General features: G+C 39.0%; 2 protein-coding genes across 5 annotated transcripts in view; both read right to left on the bottom strand.

Annotated features, from left to right (window-relative positions):
* TBK1 (TANK binding kinase 1) overlaps positions 1-17,444 on the bottom strand; it is a 50,023-nt gene extending 32,579 nt beyond the window's left edge. Inside the window, exons 1-5 of one of the 2 annotated variants that reach the window (XM_042992679.1) lie at positions 17,345-17,444; positions 14,801-14,918; positions 9,248-9,388; positions 6,257-6,386; positions 2,665-2,846 (exon numbers count right to left, since the gene is read on the bottom strand). In XM_042992679.1, coding sequence (XP_042848613.1) covers positions 2,665-2,846; positions 6,257-6,386; positions 9,248-9,388; positions 14,801-14,887 — 540 coding nt within the window. In that variant the 5' untranslated portion in view covers positions 14,888-14,918; positions 17,345-17,444. Of the gene's footprint in view, positions 1-2,664; positions 2,847-6,256; positions 6,387-9,247; positions 9,389-14,800; positions 14,919-16,755; positions 17,282-17,344 lie in introns of those variants that run through there. The other variant, XM_007082214.3, reaches the window with a different exon arrangement.
* A 3,059-nt stretch (positions 17,445-20,503) lies between these two features.
* XPOT (exportin for tRNA) overlaps positions 20,504-21,603 on the bottom strand; it is a 36,902-nt gene continuing 35,802 nt past the window's right edge. For all 3 annotated transcript variants that reach the window (XM_042992673.1, XM_042992672.1, XM_042992674.1), the window contains one exon: positions 20,504-21,111. In XM_042992673.1, the coding sequence (XP_042848607.1) occupies positions 21,085-21,111 (27 nt within the window). In that variant the 3' untranslated portion in view covers positions 20,504-21,084. The remainder of the gene's footprint in view (positions 21,112-21,603) is intronic.

The following is a 21,603-nucleotide window of genomic DNA, read 5'->3' as shown; positions in this document are numbered from 1 at the left end:
GAGAGAGAGAGAGAGGTGTCATACAGAGTTGAAACCACTAGGGTTGTATGTTGTGATGTTATGGCTGGCCTCTGCTTATATCTCCAACTTCAACTCCTACCCCCCCCCCTTCACTCATTAAATTCTGCCAAACTGCCATCCTTTCTGTTTCTCAAACTTCCAAGGTCATTCTTGTTTCTAAGCCTTTGCAGTTCCTGGTTCCCTCTGCTTGTCATGCTCTTCCCCCAAATCTTTGCATGGCTTGCTTCTTTTTAATCATCTAAGTGTCACTTAGGATTGAAAGGAGGCTTTCCCTAGCTATCTTTCTCCTGCTAGTTGTTGTTAATCTTATTACTTTATTGTCTTCCCAACACTTTAATTACCTGAATTTATCTCATTTACTTATTATTAACTATTTCCCCACTAGAATGTGGGTTCCCTAGGAGCAGGAATCGTGTGCATGCAGTTCACGGCTGAAGTTCCAGGGCCTACAACACTGCCTGGCACACAGTAGGCACCCCATAGATATTTGTTGGATGAATCTAATCCATTTGTAAGTTTTTGTATTAAAAGATTATCAAAATATAACTAAAAATTAATTTGGGGTTATATACTGTTATATATAACAGTATATACCAAACAACTTAAGACACTAAATTCAGGGCAGACTTAGAATAATATGAATAAACCTATAGGGGCAGTTAGATTTTATTCTCCATGTTATAAACTACAATGGCAGAATCTAATTGGAAAAAAGTCACAGAAACCAAGACTTTTTTTTAAAGTAATCTGTATATCCAACAGGGGGCTCAAACTCATGACCTCAAGATCAAGAGTCAGATGCTCTACTGACTGAGCCAGTGAAATGCTCCCATAATCTAAGACTTTTAAGATAAAGTCCAGAGCCATGAGCAATTAGTGATAGCTATATATTATAAACTTCCTGATTACATGTCAAACGTACTGACTTTTTGTTTTAAATTTTTATTAGTGAAATATAATGGACATACATTGTTATATTAGTTTCAGGTGTATAACATAGTGATTCAACAATTCTATACATTACACAAAACTCACCACAGTAAGTGTAGTTACCACAAAGGAAATGAAAGCAAAAATAAACACTAAAATAAAAAGCTTTGCACAACAAAGGAAACCACCAACAAATCGTAAAGGCAACCTACTGAATGGGAGAAGGTAATTGCAAATGATATCTCTGGTAAAGGGTTAATATCCAAGACATATGAAGAACTCATATGGGGGTGCCCAGCTGGCTCAGTCGGTGGAGCATACGACTCTTGATCTCAGGGTTGTGAGTTTGAGCCCCAGGTTGAATGTAGAGAGGTTACTTAAAATCCTAAAAACAAAAATCAAAAAAACAAAAAAACTCCTACAGCTCAACACCAAAAACCCAAAAATAATCCAATTAATAAATGGGCAAGGGACCTGAAAAAACATTTTCCTGAAGAAGACATACATATGGCCAATGGTCACATAAAAAGATGCTCAACATCACAAATCGTCAGGGAAATGCAAATCAAAACCAGGAGATTATCACCTCATACCAGTCAGAATGGCTAGTATAAAAACAGAAGAAATAACAAAGGGCCTGGGTGGCTCCCTTGGTTAAATGTCCAGCTGCTTAGGTCATTATCTTACAGTCTGTGAGTGCAGAACCTGCTTCAGATTCTGTCTCTCCCCCCTCAACCTCTTGCATGCATGTGCACATGCTCTCTGTCTCCCCAAAATAAACATTAAAAAAAGAGGAAATAATAAATGTTGGCAAGGATGTGGAGAAAAGGGAACTCTCAGGTACTGTTGGTGGGATAGTAAATTGGTACACTGGAAAATAGTATGGCGGTTGCTCAAAAAAGTAAATGTACTTACTTTAAAGTATATTTTCTTAACTTTTCCAAACGTTATACTAACTTCACACAAACACACCAACACAAACAGTTTCAACACAGGGCTTTTCTAGCTTTCTAGCAGTTTAAGTTAGATCTTTTAAAAAACATTTCATTTTTGTGTGCTTCTATTAATGGTCCTGTCTTTCAATAACCAATCTCCCTGAATAGAATCTTCTGCTTCAGAATTATAATGAATTTTGCTCTACAGGGGATATTATAACAAGCTTGTAATATATTAACTGCTCTGATCAAAAAAAGGAGCATTTACTAGCTAGATGCTTCTTAAGTGTACATACAGCTTTTTTGTTTTAATATAGATCCACAGCATTAGTAAATTAAAGAACCTAAGAGTGTTAAAAACTTATAAGAATTTTCTTTATTTCTTTATTTTGAGAGAGAGAGAGAGAATGCGCAAGTGAGGAAGGGGCAGAGAGAGAGGGAGAGAGAAAGAATCCCAAGTCGACTCTGCTGTCAGCGCAGAGACTGACGTGGGGCTCGAGCCCATGAACCATGAGATCGTGACCTGAGCCAAAGTCAGACGCTTAATCAACTGAGCCACCCAGGTGCCCCTAAAACTCATGTAAGAATGTTCAACAGAAAAATAACAGCATCCTTAGAAGCCAATATCTAATTCCCTCATTACACACCAAATTCATTAGAATAAAAAGTTTAAGTTTTGTCCTAAAAGTTACTAAGACATTTTATAGTAAACTGGTTAACCAGTTACCTGTGTTTATAACCTATTCATCTTTAAATAAATTACTGATGCATGACTTACCAAATATTCTTCTGTGCCATACAAAGAAACAAACTGTTCATCATCTTCTAATTCTCTAGCTGCACCAAAATCTGTGAGTTTGTACACAGACTGTCCATCTTCCCCTATAACACGCATGATGTTTCCTGGCTTGATATCACGGTGCACTATGCCATTCTCTCGTAGATGGTTCATTCCACCCACTTAATAAAACAAAGGAAATCATAATGTAGGCATCTATGTGTGTGTGCATCAAATTCACAGACATCATTCACTCATATTCACTCAATATGTTTTTCCATAAGTTGGTCCAAAGTCATTTTTACCAAAGAAGAAATAGATAGTATTTATGTTTATGTTATCTCATATTTGAGTAATAAAAAGTTTTAGAATAAGGATCAATATGGTCTAAGGAAGAGTGCAATCTCTCTTAATTAAATATTATCAGGAAAATGGAACAAAATGATCTTAAGCATATGACTTCCTGAATTACTTTTGATTATATACATGTGGGCAATCTGCCTAAACTTAAGAATAATGATTCCTGAGAAAGATACCAATCTTTCATCATAGTTTCATATTTCTTTACCTTGGGGAATGAATTCCATAAAAAAGTAAACTGCACTCAATACATAAAACAGTAAAAAAGTAACAGAGGCAAAGTGTCAGACTAGATTCCAAGAATATTATTTCTCATATGCTTAAAGCTATTCTAAAAAGGCCATTTTCCTTTTTTTTTAAGGGTAGAGGTGGCTACAATGCTGAAATTAACCTGTTTTGGGCGGTAGGCAGTGCCCCTAAATGCTAGTTTGAAACGTCTGACAGCTGACAGATGAATGCCCAAATATAACCTATGAAAATAAGTTTAGAGGTATCACATTCAATTATGAAAACTCAGGGCTACCAGTATACTTGGGAAGTCATTGATTATCTATAACTTCTACTAGGTTAAACAGGATAGATTTTCTCTCATTTTTAAGTTTTTTTTTGTTTTTTTTTTTTTTAACGTTTATTTATTTTTGAGACAGAGAGAGACAGAGCATGAACGGGGGAGGGTCAGAGAGAGGGAGACACAGCATCTGAAACAGGCTCCAGGCTCTGAGCTGTCAGCACAGAGCCCGATGCGGGGCTCGAAGTCATGGACCGTGTGATCATGACCTGAGCCAAAGTCGGCCGCTTAACCGACTGAGCCACCCAGGCGCCCCGATTTTCTCTTATTTTATCCTCACTGAAAGAATCTCTACACTGCTTCCAATGCCAAGTTCAAGAACTCCCACTAACCTTATGCCTTCTTTATCACTGGGCTTTACTCATTCCTCAAATACTGATTCATTTCTCTCCAAGAAGATATTATTCTCTTCAGTTGCTATATATATATTTATTTATTTGTATTTTTAAAATAGCTTTCTTGAGGTAAAATTCACATATAAAATTCAGCCTTTTAAAGTATACAACTGAGTAGTTTTCAGAAGAGTCAAAGTCAAACAACCATCACTAGTTTCAGAACATTTTCATTATGTCAAAAAGAAACCCCACGCCATTAGCAGTTAGTCCTCAACTCTGTCGTCCCCTCAAACCTCTGGCAATGACTTATCTGCTGTCTCTATGGATATGTCTATTCTGGACATTTCATATAAATGAAATCATATAAATACTGTGACCTTTTGTTGTCTGCCTTCCTTCACTTAGCAAAATGTATCCATGTTACAGCATGTATCACTACTATATTTCTCTGTTTTTTTTAATGTAAGCTCTAGGCCCAACGTGGGGCTTGAACTCATAACCCCAAGATCAAGAGTCACATGATCTATCACCTGAGCCAGCCAGGCACCCCTATGTCTTTTTTATGAACAGATAATATGCCATTGTATGGATATACCACATTTTGTTTATTCATCAGTTGATGGATACTTGGGCTCTTTCCATTTTGTGACTATTATGAACACTCGTGTCCAAGTTTTTGTGTGGATGTTTTTAATTCTTCTAAGTAAATATCTAGCAATGGAATTGCTAAGTCATATGTTTAATTTTTGGAGGAACTGCTAGACTGTTTTCCAAAGTGGCTGCACATTTTTACAATCCCACCAGCTATATAAAGTGCTCCAACTTCTTCACACCCTTGGCAACACTTTTGTTTTGTCTTTTTGATTTTGGCTATGCTATTGGGGATGAAGTGGCATCACTTTGTGGTTTTGATTTGCATTTCCTTACTTACTTACTTTTCTCCATTGCTCATTTTTAAATTGGGTTATTTGTCTTTTTATTAAGTTGTCAGAATAAAAGTTCCTTATTGGGACCTCATCAAAATAAAAAGCTTCTGCACAGCGAAGGAAACAATCAGCAAAACTAAAAGGCAACCGACAGAATGGGAGAAGATATTTGCAAACGACATTATCAAATAAAGGGTTAGTATTCAAAATCTATAAAGAACTTATCAAACTCAACACCCAAAAAACAAATAATCCAGTGAAGAAATAGGCAAAAGACATGAATAGACACTTCTCCAAAGAAGACATCCAGATGGCTAACAGAAACATGAAAAAATGCCCAATATCACTTATCACCAGGGAAATGCAAATCAAAACCACAATGAGATACCACCTCACACCTGTCAGAATGGCTAACATTAACAACTCAGGCACAGCAGACGTTGGCGAGGATGTGGAGAGAGAGGATCTCTTTTGCATTGCTGGTGGGAATGCAAGCTGGTGCAGCCATTCTGGAAAACAGTATGGAGGTTCCTCAAAAAACTAAAAACAGAACTACCCTACGACCCAGCAATGCACTACTAGATATTTATCCAAAGGATACAGGTGTGCTGTTTTGAAGGGACACATGCACCCCCATGTTTACAGCAGCACTATCAACAATAGCCAAAGTATGGAAAGAGCCAAAATGTCCATCAATGGATGAATGGATAAAGAAGATGTGGTATATATATGTATACATACAATAGAATAATATTCGGCAATCAAAAAGAATGAAATCTTGCCGTTCGCAACTACAAGGATGGAACCAGAGGGTATTATGCTAAGTGAAATTAGTCAGAGAAAGACAAATATCCTATGACTTCACTCATATGAGGACTTTAAGAGACAAAACAGATGACCATAAGGGAAGGGAAACTAAAATAATATAAAAACAGGGAGGGGGACAAAGCATAAGAGACTAATAAATATGGAGAACAAACAGAGGGTTACTGGAGAAGGTGTGGGAGGGGGTATGGGCTAAACGAGTAAGAGGCATTAAGGAATCTACTCCTGAAATCATTGTTGCACTATATGCTAATTTGGATGTAAATTAAAACAAATAAAATTAAGTATTATGTTGGAAAAAAAAAAAGTTCCTTATCAGATAAATGATTTGCAAATATTTCCTCTCATTCTATGGGTTGTTTTTTCACTTACTTGATGTTGTCCTTTGAAACACAAAGTTTTTAATGTTGATGAAGTTCCAATTTATCTATTTTTTCTTTTTGTACTTGTGCTCTTAGGGTCAGATCTAAGAGAGCACTGCATAAAGGTCTTTGGTTTTGAATAGATTACTTTTTAAAAATTCTTGTATGATTAAATTGTATTTACACAGATCTATAAAATCATGTAAACAAACGTACCCACATCTCGCAAAACAATTAAAAATTCAGACTCTGGTAGTCCATAGGCATTAGATGGCTCTTCTAAAACAGTGTATAAACTTCCGCATGGACAAAATTCCATAATAAGTACTTTATGTCTTGTTGTTGTCTGAAAAAAAAAAAAATCACTGATTGGGACTCAATATAAAAATAAGTTTTTATTATATGCCAATAGTTATCTAATTTCACTTAAATGTGGAATTTATTACAATGATGAAGGCACTGTGAACTGCTTTACCTGGAATTTGTTAAATATTTACTGACCATATGCACATAACAATCAACATCTTGTAAATTCCTACTGGATTTATGTTTGAAGACAATGAAAGCTGGCTAAATCTGAATTAGAAAAATCACTGCTACACCGTTATAATGGTTCTTTGAAAACTATCTTTAATTCCTAATACATAATAGTACATTTAGGACACTAATCTTCTAACAAATCTCTTAACACCTGAAATTCTTCTCAGGACAAGTACTTTTACTTCAAGGAATAGAGTTCTAGCCTTAAAAACAAAAAGATGGCAGAATGGCTGAGTGGTCCCTCTTGTAGCAAAGTTCTAGTCTGCTCATTTGTTTTAAATGTTGATTTTCATGTACCACCAATTGTAAGATATACCATCAATTTCATAACAGCTTCAGAGGGAAAAACAATTCATAACAATTCATAACCAATTTCATAACAGCTTCAGGAACTTGAAAATGTGATTATAAGTCTTAAAATCCAGTATTTATCTCTAATTTTGTATCCTTTTTTTTAAAATTTTTTAAAATGCATTATTTTTAAATTATTTTTAACTTTGTTGTTTTTTTTTTTTTAATGTTTATTTTGAGAGTGCGCAAGTGGTGAAAGGGCAGAAAGAGAGGGAGGGAGAGAATTCCAAGCAAGCTCTGCACTGACAGCTTAATCTCACAAACTGTGAGATCATGATCTGAGCCAAAATCAAGAGCTGACACTTAACCGACTAAGCACCCCAAGACTGTTGTTTTTAGACAATGAAATAATATATGTTGATTGTTGAAAATCTGGGAAATATCCATAATTCCATCACCAGAGATAATTACGCTAATATTTTGGTGCACTTCCTTTTAGCCTTTTTCCTATATATCGAACCACACTATAGATACATAACACTATTTGTACATGATACCTACCGTACATTCAGGATCATACTGCATGTATGTTTTAATCCTATTTTTCTCACGTAATATTATACACAAACATGTTCCCAGGTGATTCAAATTTTGGTAAACATCTCTTCATTACTGCTTAACTACTGTGTAGCGAAGAATAAATTCTACCCCAAGAAAGGTCAGGCCTTTGTCTGCCCTTGGCAACTGGGAGGTGATCACTAGACCTCTGGAGTATCTTGTGTGCCAGAAGTGTCTTTCTTTGGGAGCTCTGGCCACATAACAGTCTAATAATGTAATTTATAATGGGGGTTTTAGGATGCACACATCCACTTCAACTTCCAGAGGAAATGGAGACTGAAGGGGTTGGCCTGAAACTCTGGAAAGGGCAGCCACGTAGGCAGTATGTGATGGAGTCCCAATAAAAAGTGTAGACATCAAAAGCTCTAGTGAGTTTCCAAGGCTAGCGACGCTCTGTGCATACTGTCATACATCAAGGCCAGGAGGGTAATGTATCCACGAGGACAAGGAAGACTCATGTTTGGAATCCGCCTACGAATTTCTTCCTGTGACTAGTTCTAAGTCGTATCCTTTCGCTACAATAAAACGAACTGTAAGGATAGAGCTTTCCCGAGTTCTGTGAGTCCTTCAACCTTCTAGCAAATTACCAAACCTGGGGACAGTCACGGGGAGCTCCAGACTTGACCCGGTCAAGTGATGACCAAACAGCCTCAGGGACCCCTGAGTTCACAGCCAGCGTCTGAATGAGCACAGTCTTGTGGGGACTGTTCTCTCCAACTGTGCAGTATGCCAAACTCTTCTGCAGCAGCTGGGGTCAAAAAGTCTTGAACAGAGGAGGCAGTCTGAAGGGCTACGCTCTTAGCATGGAGTATAGCAAACTGAGTATCTATCATATATTCTAACTTATTTAACCATTCTTTATTATAAACAGGGCAGTATGAACATCTTTGTGCATAAAACTGTAATTTACATTTCTGATTAGTTCCTAAAAGGAAGTACTCACTAAAAATGAAATCACTATTATAAGGAGTATAAACTGCCAAACTATTATTCAAAAAGTGTGATTTTATTGATTACCCATGTCTAAGGGGATTAAACTAGATTTCTATTTCCATTACTTCTAATTTTCCTAACGACATTCTTATTTTCATTGTTTCTCCCTAAAGTCAGTCCTATCCTTAACATACTGTATTAATATATATAGTATATACGCTCTATGTTATATAAATTACTGGATTCCTAGGATTTTTATCCTTTTACAAAGCCTTCTTTGTATTGACTCGTTACTTTCAGAATTATGATGATTTCATGGGGCACGTGGGTGGCTCAGTTGGTTAAGTGTCCAACTTCAGCTGAGGTCATGATCTCAGGGTTCATGGGTTCGAGCCCTGCATCAGGTTCTGTGCTGACAGCTCAGACCCTGGAGCCTGCTTCGGATTCTGTGTCTCCCCTTCTCTCTGTCCCTCCCAACACTGCACACTCTCTCTCTCTCTCTCTCTCTCTCTCTCTCTAAAATACATAAACATTATAAAAAAAAAATAGAATTATGTCAATTTAACTTCACTTAGTTTTTAGTAAAATGCTGGTAACCATATTCTATACTCTTATTTCTTATGCCACCTTTTCTGATTCCATGATACTTCCATCGTTATATCTCCTCAAGAATCTTTGAGGACACAGTATTTGGTTATATGAACTGTAATTTTCACCATTAACAAAAAACTCATTGTTTATAAAACAATTTTTTACATTGGGTCATTTCTAAATTGCAATAACTACAACAAACATGAGAAGATTAACTAAAGTGTTACTACTTACCTCCTCTTCAATAGCAAATAATTTGACAATATTTTTGTGATTGAGTTTTTTTAACACTTCAAATTCTCTCATTTGAACATCCACTGGACGAAGGAAGCTTATGTTATTAAATACTTTGATAGCAAATAAGTCACCAGTTTTCTAAAAAAAGAGAGAGAGAGAGAGAGAGAGAGAAAGGTTTTATTTAAAATATAAATATTTAAAATATAAAATATAAATATTTTATTTAAAATATAAATATTAAAATAGAAATAAAATATAAATAAATAAAGCTGCCATCAGAACTAGATAGCAATTTACCTTTCTTATAGAACACCTAAATATATATTTTTTATTATTTTTTTTTTTTGAGAGAAGGGGAGGGGAAGGGGCAGAGAGAGAGGGACAGAGAGAATCCCAAGCTGCCAGCACAGAGCCCAAGGCAGGGCTCAATCTCACGAACTGTGAGATCGTGCCCTGAGCCGAAATCAAGAGTCAGATGCTCACCAGTGGAGCCACCCAGGTGCCCCATAGGACAGTTAAATATTTTTAAGCATAGGTAATTCTATTAGGGCTCTTCATTTGTTTTTATTTTTATTTATTTTTTTGAGAGACAGCAAGTGAGTGAGGGACAGAGAGAGACAGAGAGAGAGGGAGGGAAGGAGAGAGGGGGAGAGAAAGAGAGATTGAGAAGCAAGGCTCACCAAAGTGGAGCCTGAGCTCACCTGATGTGGGACTCAAACTCAGGAACTGTGAGATGGTGACCTGAGCCAAAGCCAGGTGCTTAATGACTGAGCCACCCAGGCGCCCACTTCACTTGTTTTTAAAGCTAAAATCAGTCAATCAACTGCTCCAAATCTCTTTCAAATGGTATGCTTTGGAATGAAGAAATGGCTATTTTCTTTCATATTAAAAACACTTCCAGAGGTGCCTGGCTAGCCTAGTTGGTATAGCAGGGAACTCTTGATCTTGGGGTCATGAGTTCAAGCCCCATATTGGGCCTAGAGCCCACTTAAAAATGAATGAATAAATGAATGAATATTGGGGGGGGAAAAAGCTTCTGTTATGATACATGAGGCAAAGATAGTCCTTCACATGTAAGAAAAAAAAGAGCTTTAATAATACCAAATGTGAAAGTATATTTTAGATAAGAAAGTGGGGGCAGGGGGCGCCTGGGTGGCTCAGTCAGTTGAGCATCCAACTTTGGCTCATCTCATGGCTTGTGAGTTCGAGCCCCACGTCAGGCTCTGTGCTGACAGCTCAGAGCCTAGAGCCTGGAGCCTGTTTCAGATTCTGTGTCTCCCTCTCTCTCTGCCCCTCCTCCACTCACACTGTGTGTGTGTATCTCTTTCTCTCTGGCAAAAATGAATAAACATTAAAAAAAAAAAATCAAAAAGAAAAAAAAGGGGAACTCACAAGGGTTTCTCCTGGGCCTCATAATTTAAAAACTAAACAAAACAGAAAAAGAGAGATTGAAAACCACATTCCACATAGGAAATTTCATTAGGATCTCAAAGTAATGAAATTAATTGTTAAGAAACACCCCCTCTATGCAACACTGTGTGTGTGGATATGCGAGTGGAAGTAGGAGTTGGAGTCGGTCGGGTTCAAGTAGAGTATCGTCATTGGATTGCACCACTGCTGCCTTGGAGAACTTTCTGCGACTTCACCTAGATGACGAGGGCAGATTGTTTCTTCACAAAGCCTTCTCTTAGAGGATCAAAGGTATTTCCTCTTCTCTGTGGATGTACCTGCAGCACCCACTCTCACAGCACACTGAAGTAGATTACACAGAAAATGACAATGCACCCTTCTGGCTGGGAGGGACTTTTCGAGGTACAAACATAAGCTTCATTTCAGATACACATTACCTATGTTCTTCATATTAACCTGACTTTAAGCTCTCTTCCAGACCCTCCCATCTCCTTCCAATCACTCTAATCTAAGCAATCTCCTTGGTGGTCAATCCAGATTCTCGGAGTTAAATCTTACTTTTCCCATAATGCAAGGTTGAACTTCCCTGGAACAAGTGGAAAGATCATTTCCTCTTTGAATTTGGGGTTTGAGCACCACCTGCCTAAAGATATTTCATGGCTTCCCATCTGTCAGGATCTCTGTGCTCTCTCTATAGCTTTCCCACTGCTGACAGCCACGATCACCTCAGAACCTCATGATCTTTTTTTTTTTTTTTTTTAAGTTTTATTTATTTTGAGAGAGAGAGAGAGCACGAGCAGGAGAAGGGCAGAGAGAGAGACAGAGAGAATCCCAAGCAGGCTCTGCACTGCCAGCACGGAGCCCGTTCTCACCTACCAGGAGATCATGGCCTGAGCCAAAACCAAGAGTCGGATGCCTAACTGACTGAGCCACACAGGCACCCTAGAACTTCTTGACCTTTTTCTCACTCAGAACCTCATGATCTGTTTCTCACCTCAGAACCTCATGATCTTTTTTTCTTAAAACCATTTAACTGCTTCACAATCTCTCTTCAAGATCACTATTTGGAGACCACCATCTATGTGCCGTGATCACAACTCCCTCACCCTTGTCCTCCCCTCACACCAAAGACACATATATTTTTTTCCAGAGAAAACGTCCACTGACCATTTTCAGACAATATGAAAAGAGAATAACAACTGAACCACAATCAAATTACAGTTTTTCCATTTGTTCAACCAGAATAAGAACACTGTCAAATCTATACGACCCAACGTGTACCACCAAGATTTTGCTTGAGGATTCCTGTCTTCAACGTAGTCTAAAATTAGGATAATCCTATCAGAGGAGCAATCAGGGAAAATAATATAATGTTGCAAAGTGCCCACTGAGTTCAAGGCTAGCATTTTCCAAACTTCTGTAGTCTATATCATAACTGTGAGATTATTGGCACAACAGTTGGGAATCTATTGTTTTCCATTTATTCAACTGCACAGTCATCTATCATTCACTGTCCCTAAGTCAAAGGGAATATGAATAATATTTAGAGATCTACGTGTATATATAAAGTTGACCTCAGAAAGACATGAGGGTTAGAGGCGTCAACCCTCCATGTGGTCGAAATTCCACGTATAACTTTGACTCTCCAAAAACTTAACTACTAACAGCCTACTGCTGACTGGAAGCCTTAACAAAAACATATATTTTGTATGTTATGTTTCTATAACATACGTTGTATGTTACATTCTTACAATAAAGTAAGCTAGATTAAAGAAAATGTTACTAAGAAGTCATAAGGAACAGAAAACATATTTCCAGTACTATACTGTACTTATTGAAAAAAAATCCACATGTCAGTAGACCCACACAGTTCAAACCTATGGTGTTCTCGGGTCACTTGTACACACATATGCAGATCACCACATCCTTCCTACAGCTCTCTTCCCTTTAGCTCCCCCATGGGTATCACACACACACACACACACACACACACACACCCGTCACACACATTAGTAACTATAAGCAACTCCATGAAAAAGACAAAGTAGGTAACATACTCTGAAGGACAAATAGTAAATTTGGAAACCTGGTCATTCTAGGCAATAACATGAAAGGGCTTACCTAATATCATGGTTAAAAAATCCTTAAGCAGTTATTAAAAGCAAGTAGGATTTTCGGGTATAGCCCTAATTCTTTGAAATTAATGTCACTGAGAACAAACACGGTTTCTTAAAATATATCCCTGGGAAGAGTATTATGGACTGAATACTAAACTGAGTCTTCACAATCTTTTAAGTAAATTCCTATGCCTCTCAAATCCTTATTTTAGGCTTTCTGACTATATTGGATAAAGTACATTTTTGTTTCCTTTGAGGAAGAATTTGGGTTGTTTTAGGGTAGTCTAATCTGTCCTCATTCATTCATTCAACATTTACAGAATGCCTACTATATAGAGGAACTTAAAAGGAGGGCACTGAGTATCTAAGTAGGGAAAGAGGACCAGAATCAATGAAATATTTACGAGCACCAGGCACTTTAAATATGCCTCACCCAATCTCTATCACTATTGACTACCTATCATTCTATCAGTCTCCAACTGACAACCTTGCTACTAAACCCAAAACTCTCTGTGGGAAGGAACTGTGCATCATTTGCAGTTATGTTCACCAGGTTCATCACAGTGCCTGTCACATACCAAGTGACTATTAAAATCTGTTAATGTGGGTCACAGGAAGACAGACAATCAGATGTAGTCTCAACGCTAAACCTTGTGTCGCCAGCCACCTCTTCTTCTTCTTGGCACAGGGCACAAAGCAAAAACAATCTCTAGGATAGGAATACCCAAAGTTGATCACAATGGACACAAAGACAACAAATTTGATCAAGGACTCAGTACCAGTGGATAATTCTGGAAGACAGAAAAAGGCTAAAAGCTCTCTGTAGGACACTTCTGATTCATTCTCTATGAACCACAGAGACTGTTTACAGTCATAATCTCTCCCCAGAGGAAACAGTCCCTCCCCTCTGAATGCTTATCTCACTGTTACTGACAGAACTGATTGGTAATCACCAAGGCTACAGGAAAATATGAAGAAATTCCTCCTTACTAAAATACTTAAAGCTCTGGTTTCTCAAAATAAGAATTTAAAAGGCTCTGAAAATCAAGCTCAAAACAAATTCAAAGTGCTGAAAAATTTGTGGATTATTTGCATTATAAAGGAATTTTCTACTCCAGCTTCCCTCCCAGAACAGCTCTAATGATCTTAAATTTCTTCAACTTCTTTATTTTCTAATTTTTAAAAATTAGCATTTATTTATTTTTGAGATAGCGTGTGTGCGAGCAGGGGAGGGGCAGAGAGAGGGAGATACAGAATCAGAAGCAGGCGCCAGGCTCTGAGCTGTCAGGACAGAGGCTGACGAAGGGCTCGAACCCATAAACCGTGAGACCATGACCTGAGCCCAAGTCTGATGCTTAACTGACTGAGCCACCCAGGTGCCCCTTACATTTCTTCACTTTAAATTATGTTAATTATCTTTAATTTCATCCTCCAATATCGAATCTGACAGAAAATCTTTTTGGTTCTTTAAGTGCCTCCAAGATTAGCCCTCTTATTCTATTTTCACTTCCACTAACAAGTTCTGGCTACCTCATACCTTTTAAACGTGGACTCCTTGCTGATAATCTCATTTGATTCTAAGCTACCTTGCAGGGTGCTGTTTACCGGGGCATGAAGCTATAGGACAGCATATCAGCATCATCTGTGGATTCCCCTCAAACCATACATCTGCCTCCCAGTATTTCTCCCTCATCTGTAGTCCAGTCCGGTACACCGACATACCCAACTTGTTAGGGAGATCACTCACTACCACCGGAGGCCTAGGTTGGGAAAAGAATCAGGAGGTAGAACATGAATCTTCCTAGTCTCTTTATTTTCCCCACTCTCAACATATAACCTCTGCCACCACTGGGCAGACATCACTGACTCTGACACAAGCTATACTTGAAATAACCACACGAACAGGTACTCTCTTTAGACAGTATGACCAAAAACATCAAGTCTTACATCTTAGTACAAGAGTGCTTCTCAGAAGAGTACATACACAGTGCTAAAAAGTCTTCAGGGTTTTCTTTGAACCAACCTTATGCCTTCCACGAAAGACATTTGCAGTAGCTCCTTGGCCTAAAATATCAGATAAAAGCCACAGATGATTAGAGGTGCTCTGCATCTCGGCTTGGTCAGGAGATCCTCTTATTAAACTAAGAGAAAAAAAAAAAATTGCATGTTTGTTTTAAGGGAATAATACATTTGAGGAACAAATGTTAGATCCTTTTAGTCTCAAGTAAGATCACCCCTTAGTTATTGCTAACTTGAAGCACACAGTCTAATGTAACAATCTAAGTTTCCAACAACATTAAAGGCTAAAATGCTGGCTGGGCTCTGAAAAGAACATTAATTGATGACATATATTCACTTTAATTCATTTATCACAGGGCTACAGAAACATCTATTTCCCTTCTAATTTTACCTCTGTCAGAGTGATACTGGCCACTTCTCTCCTTCAAATGTTTTGAAAGATTGATCAATGATGAATTATAAAGTGTTTTAAAATAAAGCAACAATGTACAATATAACAGACAGTAAAAGAATTACTTTGTTTCCTTAAGGGCAGGGTTACACAATGAAAACAACTGTTGCCATGGCATAACATTTCCATAGCTTAAAATTTCATCTGCATAGCACCTGACAATCAAAATGGAAAGGTGCAAGGTTTTTTATACCTGAAAAGTTACTAACTCTCCTGAAATTAATTTAAGGATAGTTTCTCCAATCTCCAAGTATAAAAACAGACACATACTAAGTGTATATTATCAAGTCTTAAAAAATGAGCAAGTGGAAGCTATCTATGCATGCAAGTGCAGGCTATTATATATTAAGTAAAATCTCTGTAACTTCTGCTTAATTTTGCCATAAACCTAAAACTGCTCTAAAAAGTTGACTTAAGAAAAAAGCAACACCCCTAGCCTTGTCCTTTAATACTGGAAAGCTATATAACTATAAGGATATTAAAATATTGGAGCTCCCCATTGGAATAAAAATCAGGTATGCTAAGTAGCATAAACCCTAGTCTCACCATGCCACCTTAAATGTGCTGTAATATCAGATCAAAAGGGATCTTAATACCCCTCTGAACTCCGTTAGAATTCGGTGATGAACTAATGACTGTCAATATTCCAAGAAAGATTAGGAACATAAAGAATGGCCAATTTTCAACAATCTTTGATATACTAAGATATATAATTTTACCACCCATCTAATTTAGATAAGGAATGTTATATACAGCACTTTACTGCAAATAAGCAATAAAAATAAGATTCATTTTTTACAAGTAAGGGATACACCTTTGTCAGCTGAGGTAGTAACAATAACCTCCTCAACTATCTTTTCAATATTTACAAATACTTGTCAATAATGAAAACCGTTCCCTAATTGCTGTAACTGTGCTGAGATAACTGTAATGGAAAACAGTGTCATTAGGTACCTATATGTACCTAGTGAATAAATACAAACACATTGATCAGCTCAGATATCTGCTTCTCTACATGAAGATAGCAGACTAGTTTCACAGTCATCAGGGGGAAATGTCTTTTGGTGACTACCTTCCAATAAACCCACAATAACAGCATGCTAAAACATGACTCAGCACATCCACAAGGTGTATGCTTTATAAATCTTGATACACACAGGCAAGCACTCAACAAGTATGTTACTAGTGAGTGACTCTGCCTTAAGCCTACTTCCTTACACCGTCCAAAAACGAAAGTTATTATTCGTCCATAGATGAGAACAGGTTTGGTGACAGGCATGCGGACAAAGTTCAAGGATTTTCAAACTCTACCACTATGTTAAATAATTCAGGGTTCTAGAGTGGAAAAAACAAAAAAACAAAAAAACAACAACACTCGGTTTTTGGTTATGTACTGGACAGTTAACGGGTAGACCTTGTTTTGAGGCCACCTACTGAAAAACACCTGGGAAACGGACTGGAAAACAACCCCGTAAGGCATTTCCCAAAGGGAATGTTTGGGAATTTACATTATAGGTGTATATATTAATAAACGTCTGCTTCCAGCTTCCGGTTAGTCAATCCCCGCCGTCATCATCACTAAAACCCAAACGAAACGTCTCTTTTGAATCATCTGAAAAACCAATCCATTCAAACAGTGACGATCGTGTCAACGCTCATAAAGAGGGGTAGAAGCGGTCCAACTCCAAGGAAAAGAGGAATCCGTCTCTGCAGCGCGGCCAGGGCCCAGACCCGGTAACGGGCACGGCCTCTTTCTTCCTGCCCAACGTCGCTATACGCTGACCCGGGAGGGCCCCGGTCAGAGGGCCGGCCAGGGGGCGAGGAGTAGAGATGGAAGGGACCGGGCCCGCGCGACCATCCCACCGGGTTTCGGACGCCCCAGACACCCGGGGTGGGGGGGGCGTCCACCTAGTCGAGGTCCGGGGAGGGCTCGGCCTCGGGTCGTGCAGGGCTTCTCGGGTCGCCCGCCCCGCCCCCGCTCTGACTCAGCATCCCCGCTGCCCACAGGGGGCGGAAGCGCTCGGCGCGAGCCCGTGCCCACCTCGCTACCCGTGCCCCGCGCGGCTCGGCCCCTCCGCCCGCGCCAACCCCACTTACCGCGCCCGGTCTCCGTCGCGCCACCGCCAGCGGGCTCCCGCGGCCTCCTTGCGCCTCGGGACACTTCCGGCTTCGCGAGCCCTGGCCGCGGGCCACGTGACCGACGGCCGGCGCGCGCCGGTGCGCGTGCGCACGCCCGCCGGACCGGCCCTGGCCTCGGCAGCCTGACGCTGGTGCTGTGCTGTGTGTCTGGTGCGGCGGCTGACTTCCCGAGCCTTTCTAGGGAGGGGTGGGGAGGCCGGTGGCTGTCTGGAGTCCGAGCCGGTCCACACCCTCTGCCTGTCCCCCCCTTGCTCTCCGGGTGAAGCTGGGGGGGGTGGGGCCTGCGCAGTGAGCAGTTTCAGATTCCTACAACTGCAAATCCCGCCCAGTTCTCGAGAGCCAACGGCAGAGTGCGGCGTGCGGTGGTAGTAGGGAAGACAAACAGCGAACTCCTGATCGCAAACACTCAGAGTCACAGGTGTGCAGACTGCTAGACACGAGAGAGGCTGTCACTGGGGAATATCATCGTCTGGAGGGATCGATCTGGAGCCGCTTTAAAGACCGTAGGCAGCCGTGGAGCCCCGTGATCGCCTCAGAATAATCCGGGCGTAATTCTTAGTGTAAATGAGCTCACTTCTTATATATTTGCCGTTGTGGGGTGAGGGAGTCCGCAATGTCTTCATTCTCTCTTTAAGCGGTATTTTGGAAAATGGCGATGTATTTTGGAAATTAGCAGTATTGGAGAACTCGGCTAAAATCCGGTCCTGAATATTCGTGCCTCCAAGATCTGAAGCAGCGGTTCCCTAAAGAGTGATCCCCTCTGCCAGCTGACTGCATCGCAGCCTTTCTCAACAGATGGAGAGGCCACAGAGACTCCTGATGATCCAGGGCTAAACTTCTGAGAGAGGAAAGAAAAAGGACTCTTCCCCGGATGAGAACTACGGCAACCGGGAATGAATTAGGAAACCAAGGCAGAGTGGTTAAGAGCAGGGTCTTTTGAATGGAACAGATCTGGGGTCGCAATCTCAACGCTCCCCACCAAATACTGACTCTAAGCATGTTTTTCCAAGTCAGTTGTGTCCTTTGCACAATGGAGATAACAAAAGCCCACAGTAATGCGTTATTACAAAGGAAGTTACTTTATTAGACTTTTAAACAATGCTTAAGTCATGGAACCATTCCAACAAATGTTTACTGCTTACAATTGCAACCAATTTCAGTTCTCTTGTATCTAATGACAAGAAGGGGACCTGTTCAGGTTCCTTAACAACAGTAAAACCCACAGCTCAAAAGTTTTATGGGAGAAAATGTGATTAGCTGAGCCAAAGGCCTTGATTCACATATTTACCACATAAGTGATGCATATTGATATACAACAGTATTAAGTGAGCCAGCTTATGGTTAACTAAATTTAAGACTTTAAATAAACTGTTAGGCACAGAACTAGACCAGGTATCTTAAAATCCTTGTGGTTCTGTAGTCAAGTCACACAAATCTGTCTTTTGGCTCAATGACCCCATCTGTTAAGAGGTGAGATTCACTCTTGTGACAATTATTTGGGTGCTTGTTTTTGGAAACTACAAATAAGGTAATTCATGATGAAGCAGAGGTACCTAATTGCTATGGTACTCCCTAAATAAAGTGCTCTGGATAACTTCAGGGAAAAAATGGGAATTATTATACATGATTATAGAACATGAAGTTTAACTTCTGTTGCAGACTCTTAATTTCCATGTCTTGATTTTGCTTGGCTCTGAACACACGGGAATCTTTTGAAGGGCTTTAAAGAGACAGGGGAAAAAGAGGTGTCACCTTCACATATACGGAACTAATAGTACAGTGGCCATAGCTAGCATGAAGCCTTCATGAGCAGGTACCGTAAGCTCATTTCACACTTTCACAGATGCAAAAACTGGGGTAGGGAGAAATTTAACTTGCTTAAAACCACTTCTAAAAACCAGTGACTGGCAGAACTGTTACCTGAACCTACTTACTCTGGATCTGGAACCGGTCTTAACTCTTAACCACTACACTATGTGACTTGTTAGTACTTTGGAAAATTAGTGCTCTGATAACAGATGCCAATGGTCTTTCCCACCGTATAGGAAAACTTATCAATGAAACACTCAAGCTTTCGCTTTTTAACTTTTATGTATTTTTTTTTTTTTTAAGTAATCTCTATGCCCAACATGGGGTTTGAACTCATGACCATGAGATCAAGAGTCATATGCTCTATATGACTGAGCCAGCCAGGTGCCCCTCACTTATCTACTTTTGAAGATATTTTTATTGAAATATACATTTCACCGATCTATTCTGACAACTGTTAATTTACTTTAGTACCTTTGTCCTATGATGAAGGAAAATGTTTAAAATCACTTATGGAATTAACCCTAGAAAAAGATTTACATATATCATTCAGAATAGTTTAAGGGAGTTTATAGACTACACTGAAGCCCATCGTGAAAACCATAGGGGAACCACATGGGCCAAAGTTTGAAAAGAAAAACCAAACCAACAATCCCCTAAAATCTTCCTTAGGCTTTTAGAATTTAAACTTATGACTGCAGCAATTTAATTCTCCTGTTCAGTTTGTCCCTCCTTTCTTAGTTTTCCAATACTACTTACTACTGATACTTTTCCTCTTGCTTTCTTGCATAGCCATGAATAAAAACAGCGGTAAGTACTTTTAGTAACTAAATGGGCAGCTACTCGTAAGCCTCATTAACACATAGGTATAGTGTCCTAAGTAAATCCAATAAAGGAGGGGGAAATTGGATTTTAAATTCTATCAACAGATTGAAACATGCTTTTTCTAGCATCTTAAAAAAAGTCTAACAGGCACCTGGGTGGCTCTGTTGGTTAAGTAACCAACTCTTGATTTCAGCTCAGGGTTTGTGAGTTCAAGCCCCACAATGGACTCCCATGTTGACCATGAAGGGCCTGCTTGGGATTCTCTCTCTCCTTCTCTCTCTGCCCCTCCTAAACTCGTTTTCCCTCTCTCAAAATAAGGAATATAAAAACAAACAAAAAAAGAGTCCAACAGAACTATGCTGCATATAACGTTTTGAGAGCATAAATAAATCATCCATAAGCCTAAATGTGCAATCTTTAAATGGGAAATCAGGGAGAGATAAGAAAATAAGACTATTTATAATAATTCCAAAAAAGACATGGTAGATTTCACTACGTAAAATTTATTTTTTTTTATAAAAAGTGTGTAACACTGACACCTACTCTTAAATCAGTTAATTTATGAAACCATTCTCTTTTGTAGAACACACATTGGCATCGAAACAGTTTAAAGAAATGTAATGGCTATCTACAAAAAATTAGTTTTGATTTGTTGTATTCTCCCAATATTTGGAGTCTGCACACATAAAAGGAAATTAACATGTTCAAACATATTTAGCAATTGAAAAAAAGCACAGTTTTCCTGCTATGTGGTCTTTATAAAGGATTTAACATTTCCAGTAAAAAAAAAAAGGGGGGGGGTACTAAGATAACCGTGCTGTATCTTTTAACAGCATTTTTATATAGAACAATTTGAACTGGCATGCAAGCAACTTCTCTTGTTGTCACATACCTGTATTCAGAGAAAATTACACCCATTTTACAGGAAAAGTTCCAATACATATACTGCAATAAGCTTAAAGCAATGTTAAAAAGACCAGTGTGAATGGCACACAAAAACTGCTTCTTTATAAATTATTAACTGGAATTCTTGATCATAAAGTAGGCACAGGGAGATCCAGTCCTTAGGGCTTTGCTCTCTGGAAGAATACCTGGAAATAAAGTATCAGTACAATTAGCACTGGTGTCAGAAGGTATCACGTGAAGAATGGCTCCAAGTCAGTAAGGCTAGTCACTCTTTTACGAAATAGTCACTACTCAGAACATTTTACATGCTTCATAAATCCACACATGGTACAAGAACTTTTTTTCTGGACAATTTGACCAAATCTAGTGGTAACTTATGTTGATGTTGGCCGGGAAATTAGTGAAACTATGGTATGAACTCTAAGGCTAGGAGAATCAAGTGTGCACAAGAAAACATGCTCGGACACCGTTTGCTGACTGGCACACTGTCAAAGGCAACGCTGGGAAATTAAATTCTTAGGAAGAAATAAACACATCAGAGCTAAAGATAACAGCTGTTATCCCTTAAGGAATTTATTATTCATTGGATTATAAAACAATACTTGCAATTCACCATTGGAGACAATGAATGAATAGGCTAGAGGCTGCTTTGGGGACTGGCCCAATAGTACATACTA

The sequence above is a fragment of the Panthera tigris genome, chromosome B4, assembly GCF_018350195.1.
Source record: "Panthera tigris isolate Pti1 chromosome B4, P.tigris_Pti1_mat1.1, whole genome shotgun sequence".
Classification (NCBI taxonomy): Eukaryota; Metazoa; Chordata; class Mammalia; order Carnivora; family Felidae; genus Panthera; species Panthera tigris.
The sequence above is the reverse complement of the archived record's forward strand: the minus strand, read 5'-3'. Positions and strand labels throughout refer to the sequence as shown.